The sequence below is a fragment of the Cnephaeus nilssonii genome (assembly GCF_951640355.1).
Source record: "Cnephaeus nilssonii genome assembly, chromosome: 9".
Lineage (NCBI taxonomy): Eukaryota > Metazoa > Chordata > Mammalia > Chiroptera > Vespertilionidae > Cnephaeus > Cnephaeus nilssonii.
The window spans coordinates 38,412,272-38,429,270 of NC_137080.1; the positions used below are offsets into that span (position 1 = coordinate 38,412,272).

The window sequence follows — 16,999 nt, forward strand, 5'->3', positions numbered from 1 at the left end:
TGTTCTGGGTGACCTTTGTTTCCAAAATGTGGGGGCTGGAGGAGCGGATCCGGAACCTAAAGAACATTATTATCAGCCATGGACATTAACAAGTGAGAAGGCAGAACAGGTGAGGTAAGGGATAGGAGAGAGGGAGAGGCAAGAAAGTTCTGCGCCCCCAATCCCAGCCGTGCGAACAGCCCGCACCCACTGCTCGGCGCGGAAGCCTCGGTCGGGGCTCCACTCACCGACCCCCTGGGCCGGGAGTGGGTCACCGGGACAGGAGGCAAAGAAGGCACGGAGAGGGACTCTAGGACCAGCAGCCGGGTCCTAGGGGCGGGCCTACGGGCGCTGGAGGGGCGGGGCTGTAGCTTCGGGGGCGGGACAAGAGGCGGGACCTCGCAGAATTCCGCGGCTGCGCGCGCCACGTCTCCCTTAGCAAGCGTGTGAAGCAGAGGCAGGGGGTGGGAAAAACCGAGCGGGGCGGGAACTCTCTCTTCTCGCGAGAGTAGGCGACGGCAGCGGCAGCGGCGGCGGCGGCGACGGCGTGTCCGTGAAAGTAGCGTGGGGGCGGGGAGGAGAGGCGGCGTCGGCGTCCGAGCTACGCCACACCGGGCCGGAGCGCCGGGAGTCCGAGCGCCGAGCGGGGTCGTGGGGGCGGCGGGGAGAAGAGGGAGGCCGAGGAGGGTGGGCCATGGCGGGGCAGCAGTTTCAGTACGATGACAGCGGGAACACCTTCTTCTACTTCCTCACCTCCTTCGTGGGGCTCATCGTGATCCCGGCCACATACTACCTCTGGCCCCGAGACCAGAACGCCGGTAAGTTCCTCTGGCAGCTGCCCGCGGACCTGCTCAGGCTTCCCCCGGGCCCCTCCGGGCCGCGCCGCTCCCGCCAGCCCGGGCCCAGCCCCGCTCGCCGCGTCCCGGTGATACCGCCCGCGCGGCCCGGTCTTGGCGTCCAGGCGTCCGCCGCTGGCGGGCCGCGGGCGCGGCGGTGTTCATCTCGGTGCCTCTCCGGGCTCCTCTCCACCAACCTTCATTGTCCTCCTACTACGGGGAGTTTCGCGTCTCCCCCTCTCCCCATTGTTCTGGACACCCTGCAGCCTCCTCCTGTCTCTTTGTCTTCTCTGCCTCGGGTGTTACTGAGTCTTCTTCTTTATGGAGGGAGCCGGATGGGATGAGAGGATGGGGACTGGGAGTGAGAGAAGAGTTGGCACGGAGGTAGCCGAAGGTGCAGGCACAACTCTCAGTCCCCAAGCCGCGTTCCGCTCCCCCACCCCCGTTTCCCAGCTGCAGCTGTCGTTACAGATGTTTTAGGTACCGTCTGAGCTGGGTGGCGTGTTTAGGATTCCAGCTGAGCTCACCAGCCGTCCCTCCCCCGTCCCTTTCCCCCCCTCGCTTTTCCATTTGTGAACTCCTACTTGTGGTGGTTATTCATTCCCCTTAGCAAACACAGGCTTTTCTCTATTTCCTTTTCTTTGGCGTTTCCTGTTTATGGCGGAAAAAGTGCGAGTGCGAAGGATTCAGTCTTGGAGGTAGTTCATCTTGGAGGTAGTTTATTGAGGTAGCTGGTTCATGTGCTTTTAGTTCCAAATCTTTTCACATTAAGTAACAGTGGGTTAGAACACAGAATATAGATTCTTGTCAAGGTATTTTATGGGTGGGTAATGCTTGGATTCCATTTGCTGCACTCTACTAGGACATATGGCAGGTGCTATTCTTCAAGCAGATGGAACTGTAAGGCCCTAATAGGTTATTTATGGAAGCGTTAACAGTGACTAGGAGGTTTTGAGTATTAACATTTAGGGAAAGTTTCTACTTCACAAGAGCTTTGCCTTTTTGATTAAATTTTCCCGTGAGTTGGGTGTGGGAGGTCTAGGTTGTCCAGGTTATAGACTGTACTTTGGGGTAAATGTTAACACAAACATTTGAATGTGTTCAGAACTTATGCTTTAAAACTGATTATTGCTTTGCAAAATTCTTGAGTTATATAAATATGTTAAAATTGAATGTAGGATAAATAATAAAGGATTCCATTTTTTTTTTGCACGTTTAGCAGTAGTTAAAATACCCATTAGGTGCAGAATGCTGATCATAGTTACCAGTTTTCTCATTCAGTGGGTAGTTTATGAAAATTGGATTTTGATCTTTCGTGCCTTTTCTTTCCTAAGTTTATTTAAATTGTCTGGGTTCTTTGGATAGTAGTTGTGTATAAGTGATAAAGTCTATTGCTTCCCTTTATCTGCAAATCCTAGGCCATTTTGCTAATTTTATTTCAATTAAAAAGAGTACATTTTTCAGTATAGAGTTTATTTTCACTTATCACCCATTTGTGTGTGTAGTTGGTTGTGTGGAAGACAAAAGGGTATTGGGAGAGTAGGTAGGTTTGGTTTGAGTGTTGCAAGAAGCTGCCCTGATTTCTAGAAATTAGTCATTTTAGTCTACACTGAATTTTTGAAATTTGAAAGATATATATATTATTATTTTTAAAATATATTTTTATTGATTTCAGAGAGGAAGGAAGAGGGGGAGAGAGATAGAAACATCAGTGATGAGAGAGAATCATTGATTGGCTGCCTCCTGCATGGGATTGAGCCTGTAACCCAGGCATGTGTCCTTGACTGGAATCGAACCTGGTACCCTTCAGTCCGCAGGCTGACACTCTATCTACTGAGCCAAACCAGCTAGGGCTTGAAAGTTATATTTTCATGATGGATTTTATATGATAAAATTTGCCTGATAACGTATCATAGGCAGGTCATACTTGAGCCCCTTCATATAGTTTGGTCTTTGGAAAAGTGGTAGGGAATTAATATTGACTAAGTCAGTATGGACTTCAAACGTTACTTTATTTAATCCTCAAAAATATACAATGAAGTAGGTACTATTATTATCACCTTTGTTCTTCCATGAAGAAACTGGAATTTAGAGAGCTTAAGTAACTTTCCTATGTGGTGTGGTGGAGTCAAGTCAGTTTAGCTTCCAGTCCTTCGCTGTTATTTCCATATTGCTAGATACAAAGTTAGGTGTTTATCTGCCCTTTCTTTTTTATTTATTTATTTTTTAAAATATATTTTATTGATTTTTTACAGAGAGGAAGGGAGTGGGATAGAGAGTTAGAAATATCGATGAGAGAGAAACATCTATCAGCTGCCTCCTGCACATACTGGGGTTGTGCCCGCAACCAAGGTACATGCCCTTGACCGGAATCTAACGTGGGACCCTTCAGCCCGTAGGCTGATGCTCTATCCACTGAGCCAAACCGGCCAGGGCTACCTGCCCTTTCTTCACACCTGGCTCTCTGCTTCAGATTTGCCTTAGCCAGTAAGTGTGCATATGTTGGTATGTTTGTTTGGTCTTGCCTCAAATTGCATTATAAAAATTAAGGTGGATACTTAAATGCTATTCTAATCATCATGAAAATTAGTGTGTATCTTTAGAATAGAGTTGTTTCTTTAGAATAGCAGTGGTATTAAAAGGATGTTTTTATCATAGTGACATTTTCCCCAAAGTCCAGTTGCAGTATCTTGAATATCAGAGAGATCTTGAGTTATAGGTTCAACCAAAGCTCTGAATAAAATAAAGTTTTTCAGATGTTTGCAGCAAAATAATTTGGTGGTTTGTACTGACAGCAGGCTACTTATAATATTCATCTCACTTAAAAAACCATCATATTTTGCTGTTGTAGTATTTATTTATTTGTTTATTGAAGCTGTTTTAGACCCTCCAGGGCTTGTTAGGGTAGAAATATACTGTCTAAAATCTGAGAAATTCTGAAGTACATCTGTCCTCAAAGATTTTGAATAAAGGATGTGGACCTGTAATAGTATTTTTGAATAACACAATAGGGTATTTTAATATTTGAGTTTTAAGCTTATGTTATTTAATTTTCCTGTGAAACTATAAGTAGCCAATACAAAAAGTTAGGCATATGAGTCTGAATTTCAGAGTTCTTATGTCAGTCTTGACTTTTCAGGGATATCCTCTGTTTTTTTTTTAAACAAAAAAAAAAAAAACTGGCTAGTATCAGCTTTATGTTCAAAGGAATATATTTTATGAGTGTGCATATTTAATTTAGAGCATCAGTTGCCAACCTTTCAGACCTCACGGACCACCAGTGGTCCGCGGACCATCAGTTGTTGACTGCTGATTTAGAGCATATAGTTTTCCTAAGACTTTAGATCTCAAAGGGATATTAGAGATCTGAGAAGTTTGAGTTGTTTTAAAATAAAGTCATTCCCACTGTGTTCCATCTTGATAGAAAGGGGTATGTATTAGACTGGTAGCATAGACACACTTAAGTCCTACACAGTAGAGGAAACCAGCTGGGTACTTGGCAGTATGAATTATATTACAGCATCTAGACTTTATAGATGTGGTGACAAACATTGGATTTGTAAATGCATTGTGTAAAATTGTTTTTATTTAAAGGTCATATTGCATACTTGCTTGATCTTGGAGAATCTAAAAAACAAAGATAGGCTTATTTTTGTTTTCTCAGATGTTCTCTTAATCATACTTTTTATTCAGACATAAAGGTCATAACAAATATATCCTTATTGTACTTGGACTTCCTTTTTAAAAACGTTTCCTATTAACAGACTATTGATAAGAAATGTTGCCATCTCACCATCACATTGCTTTTTTGAAAAGTGATGTTCATTCTCTTAACATTGTGGAATTGTGTTTGGGTCAGTATGGATGGAAGAATTTTCTCATATAGATTTCAGATCATTTGACTTTAGATTTTTGCCTGTTTAGTTAAATCTAGTAGTTATTGGTTGAACATTTCACTGTTTGCCTCTATTAGGAGCAGCAGACACCTACAGAGATGAATACAATGTAGTCCTGTTTTGATAAGTCTGTAATCTGAGTGTAGTGGAAGGATTATAATTAGACAAGTACACAAATTATTATATTCAGAGCACAACAGAATGTATAGTTCTTTTTTTTTTTTAGTAAGCTATAAAAATATTTTAAAATTTAAACCTAATAATTCTACTTCTGGGACTCTTCTGAGGATACAGTCCTTTTGTAATAAACTGAGTGTTTGCTTTTCTTTTGGACTTTGACATTTTATAGCAAATTGAGAAAAAAGAAACAAAAATGAACTGGTTTGCCATTCCCCCCCTCCCTGAAATTTATGTGCTGTGTTGCCTTGTCCCACACATGTAGAATTGAAGTCCTTGCAGCAGTTTTATTTGTTGCACTTTCTTTTTTGTAAAATTCTATTTCACCAGACTTTTTATTAGAGGTATCATCTGATAAGTTGTTTTTAGTTACATCTCGTTCTTAAAATTTTTGACTTGGATTTCTTACATATTACATTTTCTGCTTTGGATATACAGTTAGGATAGGTATGATTAAATTAATGAGAACAGGGACACTGTATTTTAGGAAATCTAGTTATTCTTTTTGTAGGGGAAGGCAGTTCAAATAAGTGATTAATCACACAGGCCTATGAGTTTAAACCTGGGCACAATTCCTATCTTTTCTTTAGTGGTTATTTGCTATTCCTCTGATACCATCTGTATCTTTGGGCAAGTTACTGAACCTCATGGAGCATTTTTTAAAAAAGTATAATGCATACATACCCCAGGGTGATAGGGGAGTGTTCTAAATAAGAAAATTCATACATTCAACAAATTAGCACCTCCTATTTGCCAGACATTGTGTTAGATACTGGAATATGGGGGTGAACAATATAGATGAGATTCCTGTTCTCTTGAAGCTTACATCTTAATGTGGGGGAGACATACTACATATAAACAATAAAAAATATCAGATAGTGATAAATAATATGTAGAGAAGTAGAGTGTTCAGAGAATCTTCCTGAGAACATGTCTTCAAGCTGAGTGACAAAGGAGAGTCAGCCATTCAAAGACATGAATTGGATGGGAAAAGCCTATTTCAGGCTGGAGGAACAGTTGTGTACAAAACTTCTACTAGTAAAGCAAGAAACAGTGTACATATTCCAGGAACAAAGGAGACCAAAGTAGCAGGAATGTGGCAGGTGAGAAGAATAATCTGGGATAAAGTCAGAGAGGGAGCTGGGATGCATCATATCTGTAAGCCAGGGTAAGAGGCTTGGATTTTATTTTAGATGCAATGTAAACTATTGAAGGTTTATAAGCAGAGAAGTGACAAGGTCTGACTTACTACTCTATTTCTTAATGAGATGAAAACATTCTTTGGCCAGCTTGAACATATATCGTTTTAAGAATGAAGTCATATCTACTTAAAATGTTTAATTTATAAATTTTAGTTGAATATTTAAAAATTACATACTATCAAATATAGTACTTTAAAATAGTTTTATTCCTATAAAACTGCTTTTGCCAATTAGGTTACACAGTATATCTATACATATAAAAGCCTAAGCGACCGGACTACCAGCCAGTAGCTATGATGCACACTGACCACCAGGGGCAGACGCTCAATGCAGGAGCTGCCCCCTGGTGGTCAGTGCGCTCCCACGGGACTGCTGCTCAGATGGGTGCTAGACGCTGGGCTGACCTGGGCTGATGGCTGGCGAGCGTAGCTGGGGAGGTGCTGCGAGCGTCTCCCGCAGACACTGTCCCTGTGTGCCTGAGCAGCAGTGGAGGCAGGCACAGCAGGCCAGGATGAGCAGGACCAGTGCCCAGCCTGGGCTTGGGCTCCTCCCCAGTCGCCTGCCACTTTGAGGTGCGCACTACTTAGTGCTGTGTGGAATCGACGTGGACAGTGGGCTGGAGCTTGATGAGCTGGCAGGTAAGGCCGGGCTGCGCCAGCATGGAGGTCCACTGATTCCCGCAGGCCAGACCGAGGGATCCCACCGGTGCATGAATCTGTGCACCGGGCCTCTAGTATTTTCTATACATGGAATGATTCAAGGTAATTTGCATCTTCAAGTTTTGGCAAGGAAATAGTTCTTTTCAACATTTTCAGAATACAGTGTATATGTTTCATTTACATTTGCTTGGGATATAGGACTTGGGTTCTGAATATGATACAATCATTGGACATTTTTTCCAAGCCACAGGTGTGTCATTATGTAACATTAGGTATTTTGATCATACTTTAGATACCTACAGCATTTTTAATCTCCATAATGTAGCCACTTGCTATATTTTATAGTGGTCTTTACAAAGGTTGCTTACAGTAACAGATAACACTTGTAATTGTGAGATATACCTACCTCCTTGGGGTGATTATGGAATATATTATTATTATTATTATTATTATTATTGCCTTCAGATGATCTCTAAGTATGCCTAACTACCACTGAGATTTTAGGAGGAAGGGAGGAGGCTGTTTTTTCGTTTGTTTTGTTGTTGCTGCTTGGATTTTTGGTCTCTCAAAATAGTTATCAAGCTCTCCAGCTTGATTGTCCCAACAATGAGTGAGCCAGTATCATCTTGGTGAGAGATGTTCTCAACTAACTGCAGATAGACTTTGGATAGCTAGAAAACTGATGTATAATGTTTTTAGACTTTTTGGAATATTGAATATAACTTTTGATTCTTGGCACTATTTTCTAGGATCCTTTTAAGGATTTAGGAATAGTTTTAGGAGTTTCTGAATTTTGGAAAGAGAAATGTGGAACATCTTTTTCCTTTAAATAAATGGTTATCTGTATATTATTTGGCTTTAATTTTAATAATCTTTGTTAAAAGGCATGTCCTAAAATTTAATCCTCAAAATATAAAAATTTATAGATCTATTTATCTGAACTGAAAAATGAAGTCAGACTTTTCTGACCAAGTTTCATTTGCCTAATTTGTTTAACAGTGAGGACTGCTTTTGTCAATTAGGTTACACAGCATATATTTTCTATAAATTGAATGATTCAAGGTAATTGGCAACTTTAAGTTTTGGCAAAATATGGTTAAAGTAGAAGATAAAGCCATTTTATTTTTGTCTTTATATTTTGCCATATGGTCAAAAGTGTACTTTTATTTTTTAAAATAAGTTATAGTATTTCCAGTTTTAACTCTTTTTGAACATACAGAATATTTACAAGTTGCTTATTAGTGAAAGCATACATATTTTACTAATTTATCAATTTGTAATAATTATGTTGCCTTGATAACATAAATGTAGCATCAGTTATTTTAACACATAAAACCTTATAGATGTCAAACTTAAGTATGATATGCAAACTTATGATATGTAATAAATCTTTGGTGATATGTGCCAAAGCATTTACAGGTGTAATGTCTTGATGTCTGCAACTTGCTCTAAAATAATTCAGATAAAAAGGAGAGGGAGGGAAAGAGGGAGCTAGAGTTAAAGTCAGTTACAAAATCTGTGAATTTAGGTGAAGGGTGTTTTTTATTTTAATATTTTTTAGCTATGCTGAAAGCCTGAAAATGTTTGAAATTTAAAGTTGGAAAACCGTAGTAGTCACAGGGATAAAAAAATTAATTTTAAGAAGTATGTGTCAGTGTTATAAGAAATGTCTTACCAGGGTGAAAGTACATTAGGATACAATTATGTGGGGAAAGTGGAATGATGGGCTTGTTCATGAATTTTTGTAAATGGATGATGGTGGTATGAAATTACTATGGTTTTTAGATTCCATTGGTACATTTAACAGCAATGGAACTGTTTTATTTTAAAATGTCAACTTTATGTCAGAAATGGCATCTTTTGCAACAATTTAAACTTATGATGAAATGTTTTTTATGACAAATTAGAAATCTATAAGAAGGTACATGATTTTAATGAAGTTTTTGTGGTAAACAGGCAGGCAGGTTTGAAGACTTCAGACCTGGCTAACCATTCTTTCAGCTCTCTGGGTTCTAAGAATATGGTGCTCTGAGTTCATTCAGTTATACTACACAGTGGCAGATTATCATGGCATGGACAGATGGATGTGACTGTTTTAGCAAAGGCACTGTATAGCACAACCATAATAGCCTCCTCCACTAAACCTGAACTACTCCCACAAACATGTAAGCTTATGATCAGCTGCTGAGAGCAATCATAATACGTTATGTTATTATGTTGTTTTTTAAACTACATAATTGTTTTATGACCTTGCAATTTCCCTTTTCTAGAAATACGGATAATTTCTTAAAGAAACTATAAGGACCCCTGTGATTATATTGGGCCCACCCAGATAATCTAGGATAATCTCCTCATCTCAAAATCTTTAACTTACTCACATCTGTAGAGTCCCATTTGCCATGTAAGTTAATATGTTCACTGGTTTGGGTATTAGGATGAAGACTTCTTGGCGGGGGGTGGGGTGGTGGGGGGGTGTTATTCAGCCTACTTCCTCACTGTGAAATCATTCTTTTCTCTTTTGTAATGTTTTTGTGGGAAGATACTTGGATCCCTGGTTTCTCTTAATGGAGAACGATATTTAGAAGCCAAGATCTGGGTGCTAGGTGTGCTCACTATTATTGAGATGACACTGTTCTTAGCCTCACTTATTAGATAGAGCTAGGGAATATGTATGTATGTGTATTGAGCTACTTCTGTATTAAAAGATATTAGTTCATACTGAGACCTTCAATTCTAATCCAATAACACAGGGTTCATTCATATATATATATCTACACACACACACACATATATTTATATTAGAAGCCTGATGCACGAAATTCGTGCAAGGGGCTTGGCCCTCGCAGCCCTGGCTTCATCCAGAAAGTTGTCTGGACGATCGTTCTGCTGTTTGGTCTGGCCTGCTTTGGCCTCCACTCAAGGCTACAAAGTTTCAATTATAGAAGATAAATAAATCCCAACAAAAATGACTGCGGCCACAGAGCAAGCAGGAGGCTTGGCTCCGCTCAAGGCTACAAAGTTTCAATTATAGAAGATAAATAAATCCCAGATACCAGGGCCTTCGCTTGGGTCGCCGGGGGGCGTGGCCAGCCTGCAAACCACCACAGGCCCCTCACCCAGGCCGCCCCACACCCCAAGGCAACACCCACCCTGATCCAGGACACCCTTCAGGGCAAACCAGACGAACCACAACCGTGCACCAGGCCTCTATCCTATCTAATAAAAGAGTAATATGCAAATTGACCACCACTCCAACACACAAGATGGCTGCCCCCATGAAGTCAAAGATGACTGCCCCCATGTGGACACAAGATGGCTAGCGGGAGAGGGCAGTTGGGAGGGACCAGGCCTGCAAGGGAGGGCAGTTGGGGGTGACCAGGCCGTCAGAGGAGGAAAGTTGGGGGCGACTGGGCCTGCAGGGAAGGGTAGTTGGGGGGGGGGGGACCCAGGCCTGCAGGGGAGAGCAGTTGGGGGGGGGGGGAACCAGGCCTGCAGGGGAGGGCAGCTAGGAGTGACCACACCTGCAGGGGAGGGCAGTTAGGGGCAATCAGGCTGGCAGGGGATGGCAGTTAGGGGCAAACATGCTGGCAGGGGAGCAGTTAGGCATCAATCAGGCTGGCAGGGGAGTGGTTAGGGGGTGATCAGGCTGGCAGGCAGAAGTGGTTAGGGGCAATCAGGAAGGCAGGCAGGTGAGCAGTTGGGAGCCAGCAGTCCTGGATTGTGAGAGGGGTCCCAGATTGGAGGGGGTGCAGGCTGGGCTGAGGGACACACACCCCCGTGCACGAATTTCGTGCACTGAGCCTTCAGTACAAGGATAAACTGTTTTGTATACTAACAGCTGTAAACCTACTTTTGCTCACCCCTGTATTATTTGATCAGTCTCCCTGCATATTTCCCTTTCTGCCACCTCCCCTTCCCCTACATGGATCCTTCTTTACTATATCTGGTTCTGGTAGCTCCTGCCATATAGCTGCCTTGTGGATGCTTTTCACAAAGCATGGTGCTAACAGGATAGTTGGACTTCTTACATGGTGGCTTTGAAGCGTTCTATTATCTATAAAGTTCTTTTACTTATTTGACATCTCATTTAAGGACTGTGGTTTTGTAGTTTCCTAATATTATGAAAAAAATTTATATTTAGCATTAGCCAGCTGGACTTAGTTTAAATGACCTTGGTTTTGTTGGCAACATCCAAAGCATCATAAATAGTCAGGATCCAGTTGAACTTATGCCTTTTCTCCAATAGGCCTGAGTAGTGTGTGACCTTGGCCATGTCATTGTCGTAGAGCTTTTTTTTATTTATTTTTAAATCCTCGAGGATATGTTTTTATTGATTTTAGAGAGAGAGGAAGGGAGAGAGAGGGATAAACATCAATGTGAGAGAGAAACATCTACCAGTTGCCTCCTGTATGTGCCCTGATCGGCAATCGAACCTGCAACCTTTTGATGTATGAGATGATGCTCCAACTAACTTTATGAGCCACCCAGCCAGGGCTGTCATAGAGCTTCTTCACAGTCTGTTTGGTCTGGTGCTTGTTTGCCTTGACATTGGCAATGAACCCAAGTGTGTTTTTGTCTTTCATTTTCATGGTTGACTTCAGTACTAAGGGGGAACCCAGTGATGGCATAGTGGTCAAGCTTGTTGCTCTTTTGAGGATATTTGGGCTGCCTTTAGAATGTCTTGGACTGCCAGAAGGTGAATAACATGTGGATCGTTTTTTGTGTGTGCCTGTGGATGCCTTATAGCACCTGCCTTCTTGGCCTTGGCTTTTTTCTTTGCTTTCTGCATGCCATCTTTGTGAAAGGGTATTTTATTTTAAAATTTAAAACATTTTTTTAAGTTGGGAGCATCATTCAAACCAAGTGATTAAAGTTTTACTATAGGCCTGGTGCACGAAATTTATGCACTCGGGGAGGGTCCCTTAGCCTGGCCTGCTCCCTCTTGCAGTCCGGGAGCCCTCGGGGGATGTCCGACTGATGGCTTAGGCTCACTCCCCCCAGGGCAGTTTGGACATCCTTAGTGCTGCCGTGGAGGCAGAAGAGGCTCCCACCACCGCCCCTGTGCTTGCCAGCTGTGAGCCCGGCTTCTGGCTGAGCGGCACTCCCCTTATGGGAGCGCACTGACCACCAGGTGGCAGCTCCTGCGTTGAGCGGGATCAGACTGAAACCAGCTCTCCAACATTCCCCAAGGGGTTCCAGATTACAAGAGGGTGCAGGCCAGGCTGAGGGACCCCACTGGTGCACGATCGGGGCCGGGGAGGAACCGCGGGAGGGCTCCAGGGCGTGTTGGGCCCATCTCACTCAGTCCCTATTGGCTGGACCCCAGCAGCAAGCTAACCTACTGGTCAGAGCATCTGACCCCTGGTAGTCAGTGCACGTCATAGCAACTGGTCGACCAGTTGACTGACTGTCCCCTGGTAGTCAGTGCATGTCAGAGCGAGCAGGTGAGTGCCCTTAGCATATCATTAGCATTTTATGCTTTGACTAGTAGCCCGTTTGCACGAAGATTCGTGCAATAGACCTTCATTCACCTGGCTGCCTGCACCAGTTTTCTGCCGGCACCGGGGACCCAGGCCTTGGCTGTGGCCACCGCCTTCTGCCTTTTTCAGGGTCGGGGCTTGGCCCCGGGCAGTGGCCTTGGGCTCGGCCACACCCAACATCCCTGCTAAGGATCGCAGGAGCCGACCCCCAGTGGTTTCCTGCGATCGGTGCAGGCTCCCCACTGGTGCCCAAGGCCGGGAAAGCCTCCGCCTGAGGCTTTTCTGGCCTTGGGCTCTGCGGCACCCAGCATCCCTGCTAAGGATCGCAGGAGCCGACCCCCAGTGCTTTCCTGCGATCAGTGCAGGCTCCCTGCTGGTGCCCAAGGCCGGGAAAGCCTCGGGCGGCTTTCCCGGCCTTGGGCTCGGCCGCACCCAGTGTCCCTGCAACGGTTTCCTGGTGGGCGTGGTTGGTGGGCGTGGCTTGGTTGGCGGGCGTGGCTTGGGCGTAGCGAAGGTGCGGTCGATTTGCATATTTGTCTATTATAAGGTAAGATTGGTTGAATGGACAACCAGACTACTGGACACTTAGCCTATTAGGCTCTTATTATATAGGATTATAGTAAAACTCTATATGATATTTTGGCCTTGGTTTAATTTCTTTTCAATTGATTTTTTCCCTGGGGACTAAAATAATGCCTTTTGTCATAACTTATATGAACTCATTTTAACATCTTATGGATTTGAGTGGCTTTTCTAATTTAATATAATTATTTTCATGTTTGAAGAATATAATTTCTGCTTAGCTTCTTTAATAAACCACATACTTCAACTACTTTATATTTTTATTGTTTCTATAGTAGAAGGGAAAGGAGAGGATGTCTCAGAAATTACTGATTATATGACTAAGTATTTTGGGTTCAAGTTAGTTTTTAAGTCTCACATGCAAAATGATTCCCTGGTAGTTGAATAGAATTTCCCAAATAGATAATTTGTTCTGAGTTGCAGAAAATTTAACCTATCTTGTGAAATTTTCTTAAACGTTATTTAAGTAGGCTGTACTTTCATATGCCGATAAAGTATTAGCATGGTAATGAAGGTTAGTATGGTATTAACTCTGGTTTTGCCTTTACTGTGAAAAATGGTTTAACTTATCACCTTATTTTTTTGACAGAGCAAATTCGATTAAAGAATATCAGAAAAGTATATGGAAGATGTATGTGGTATCGTTTACGATTATTAAAGCCCCAGCCAAATATTATTCCTACAATAAAGTAAGTAATTGGTTTCAATAAAAAATATTTAGTGTTTACTTTTTGCTAGGTATCATGTAAAATAGGTGTATAATAATGAATAAAACATGTATCTGTAAAGAAATTGTGATCTTAGGATGGTAAAGATGTGAATAGTAAATTTGAGAGCTGTCTGAACAGTGTTTTACAAATTCAAAGGAGAGAGTGTGCTTCTGACTCAAAGGAGAAGGGGAGAAAGAGAAGTCAGATCTTAAAGGAAAACCTTGTGCATCTTGTCAGTATTTGAATTTTTGTCTTAAAGACATAGAGGAATCTTTAAAAGATTATAAGAAAAGCAGGGAGGTGACATGATTAAGTTTGAATTTCGTGATAAAGTTTATTGAGCACATACTGTATGCCAGATGCTGTGCTAAGGCTTTATAAGTTATCTCATTAGTTTTATATTAACTTCAAGGTAGATATTTTTGCTTTTTCTCAGATGAGGAAACTGAGACTAAGAAAATGAGTTAACTTGAATGAGATTATACAGCTAGAAGTGGTGGATTGGAGACCTAGTCACCCTTTGTTTTGGCAGGCCCATCTGCTTAAACAGGCCATTACCATGTTTAATTAGAGTCGGCCTATTAGATTTTGTGAGGCTATAGGATATGCTGATTTAGAGCATAGGCTTTGGATCTTCACCCTAAGTCATCAATTTAGAGGTAATAATACATGAAACTGATAGGAGGTGAAAGAGTTGCCATTGTTGGAGGACTGTATCTTGTAAATTGCCTACATTTATCTACCCAGTAGATAGGAGGGGAATACCTAAGAGGAAATAAGTAAAAGTCGAATCAGTTATTTCTTTTAAAATAAATATGTTTTTATTGATTTCATAGAGGAAGGGAGAGGGGAGGGGGGGGGAGAGAGAGAGAGAAACATCAATGATGAGAGAGGATCATTGATCAGTTGCCTCCTGCACCCCTCACACTGGGGATGGAGCCTGCAAACTGGGCATGTGCCCTGACTGGGAATTGAACCTTGACCTCCTGGTTCTTAGGTCTACGCCCACCCACTGAGCCATGCTGGCCAGGTTTTAATCTTATTTAAAATGATGATGATAGTTTTTACTTGTGTAACTTCAGGAGGTTTAAATATATTTTTTAAAGAGTTTGCCTGGTTTAGTTCCTTTGTAGAGGGAGGGAAATCTTGGCTTTGGTGTTGAGTTCTTCAATGATGTGAAACTAAAAGGCACATATTTTTGACCTACCAATCTCTTCTTTTCTGGACTTTGGTCAACACTTTGTAGGTATTTGAACCTTAGTTTTCAAGAAAGAAAAAACCAGTAGACTAACTCTGAAGTTCTCTTCAGTGATTAATAAACTGATTTACTTAACTGGAAGTACAGATTAAAGGATATTCAAGTAAGGAAGGGTTACATTGATACTGGTAGCAATTTAGATAAGGTTAGAAATATCAAAACCTTTTTTGCTACTTAACCCTGAAGTATTCTTTCAAAATTAAGCAGTCATTGTGTAATACTTTAGTTTTTGAAAGTTGCTTCCAAAATAATTTTTAAAGTGTGCTTAAGAAAAATACAGGACTTCACAAGTTAACTAATTACTGACTCTATATATAGTGAAAATGCTTATCTTTTTAGAGGAACCAAACATGTTTCTAAAAAAAAATTGGTCACAGATCACGATGCAATTTATTGTTTCCACCTTTGCTTTGGCTCTCGGGAAATTAGACCGTGGTTTTATTGGTTGTGGTAATTTTTTTCATCAGCCTCTGCTCTCCTCCCTTTGGCTTATAGAGCCAGATGCTACAAGTAAAGCATCTAACAGGGGACATAACATATCCTAGGTGTTTTGTTTCCTTTTCCTTCTGCCATTGTTTGCTTTTAAATCTTGCTTTCAATTTCACCTTTATCTTTGTTTTCTGACCTTTGTTAGCCTATTGGGAGAGTTGGTAAAGAAAATGTGGAGTTATTTGTGTGGGAATAAAGTATATTTTCATGTGTTCTTTTGGATATTGGGGTAATTAGCAAACTTTGGAGTTGAGTTAAAAATTACTATTTTAAATTATTTTTATTTCAATTCAATAAGTAGTTATTGTGCACCTACTATGTATATGTCAGGTATTATGCTAGGTGCCAATATACTGTCATTAACAAGTAGACATGTTTCAACGACTTACAGTCTTGGGGGATGCTGCCAAGTAAACAAGTAATGAAAATAGAGTTTAGTAAGGGGGATTCCATGAAGGAGCAGAGGAAGGGCTCATATCTCTGGCTCTACACAGAGAAGTGTCCCTGAATAATGTGGTCTGAGCTGAGATTTGGGTGGAGTTACTAATAACAGCCAATAGCTAGTATGAATTGATTATTTAGGATATCAGAAGCACTTTCTAGGTGCTTTACATACCTAAACTCAGTTGATTCTCACACCTACCCTAAAAGTTGGAAACTGAGATATAAAAGTCTAAGCAACTTGTTAAGATCTCTTGGTGAGTAAGTGGTGAAGCTGGGATTTGGCCTTAGTTGGTAGTTTTGTTCCAGAGTCTATGTTTATAAGTACCTCTCCCTAGATAGCCAGGTAAAAGTGGGAGCACCCCAATAGGGCTCCTTTTTCTTCTTTTGGCCTGTAGATAGTGTGCAAAGCAACTTGCAGTGTTTATTATGCTCTTAATAAGGTGTAGAGCAGGGGTCCTCAAACTTTTTAAACAGGGGGCCAGTTCATTGTCCCTCAGACCGTTGGAGGGCCGGACTGTAGTTTAAAAAAAACTATGAACAAATTCCTAGGCACACTGCACATATCTTATTTTGAAGTAAAAAAACAGCAAAAACACCCGCATGTGGCCCGCGGGCCGTAGTTTGAGGACGCCTGGTGTAGAGCATTATTTTGACCAGGTGGAAATAAATTTGCATCTCAGTGCTAACTGTTTAAGTTATTCTGAAGTTAGTTAAATCTGAATTACGATCATATCCAGGGCTCAGGGAACTTGCATGAAGTCAGAGGAGGAAGGAAAGTCACGGTTTCTACGTTTTTGTGACAGTAATTACAGTCTCCCTATTGACAAGGATTGCTTCTTGGAGGGTGAATAACCTGAGCTGAGCTTTGAAGAATGAAATAGAGTTTGGATAGGCAGAGATGTGAAATGGGAATTCTAGGTAGAAAGATCCAAGAGCGCAAAAGCATGATGGTGGGACAAGCTTAGGGGACTTAGTTTGAAAAATCAGCGTGCTAGAGGTAAGCCGGTGGGTTGGAACTAGATTCTAGAGTCTCATTCCAAAGCTAGGTTTCTAACAAGAGAGATGGAACATTTTCTCTCTCTTTGAAGACAGGCCACCCCAATTTTTTTTGATTAAGCCTCCTATGATTCTTTTTGTTTTGGTTTAAAAATTTCTATTCAGTGTAACATTGTGATATTTCATAAATCTTTCAATTTCATCACTTAAAGACAACCACTATTAAGATGATTTACCTTTCTATATTTTTATTTGCAATAAACTTATTTACAAAAATAGGATTATATTACA

General features: G+C 41.5%; 1 protein-coding gene across 1 annotated transcript in view; it reads left to right on the forward strand.

The window, feature by feature from the left end:
- The first annotated feature begins 572 nt into the window (after positions 1-572).
- The window catches only part of SEC63 (SEC63 homolog, protein translocation regulator), a 66,751-nt gene continuing 50,324 nt past the window's right edge, over positions 573-16,999 (forward strand). The window contains exons 1-2 of the mRNA XM_079779869.1: positions 573-797; positions 13,401-13,500. Coding sequence (XP_079635995.1) covers positions 674-797; positions 13,401-13,500 — 224 coding nt within the window. The 5' untranslated portion in view covers positions 573-673. The remainder of the gene's footprint in view (positions 798-13,400; positions 13,501-16,999) is intronic.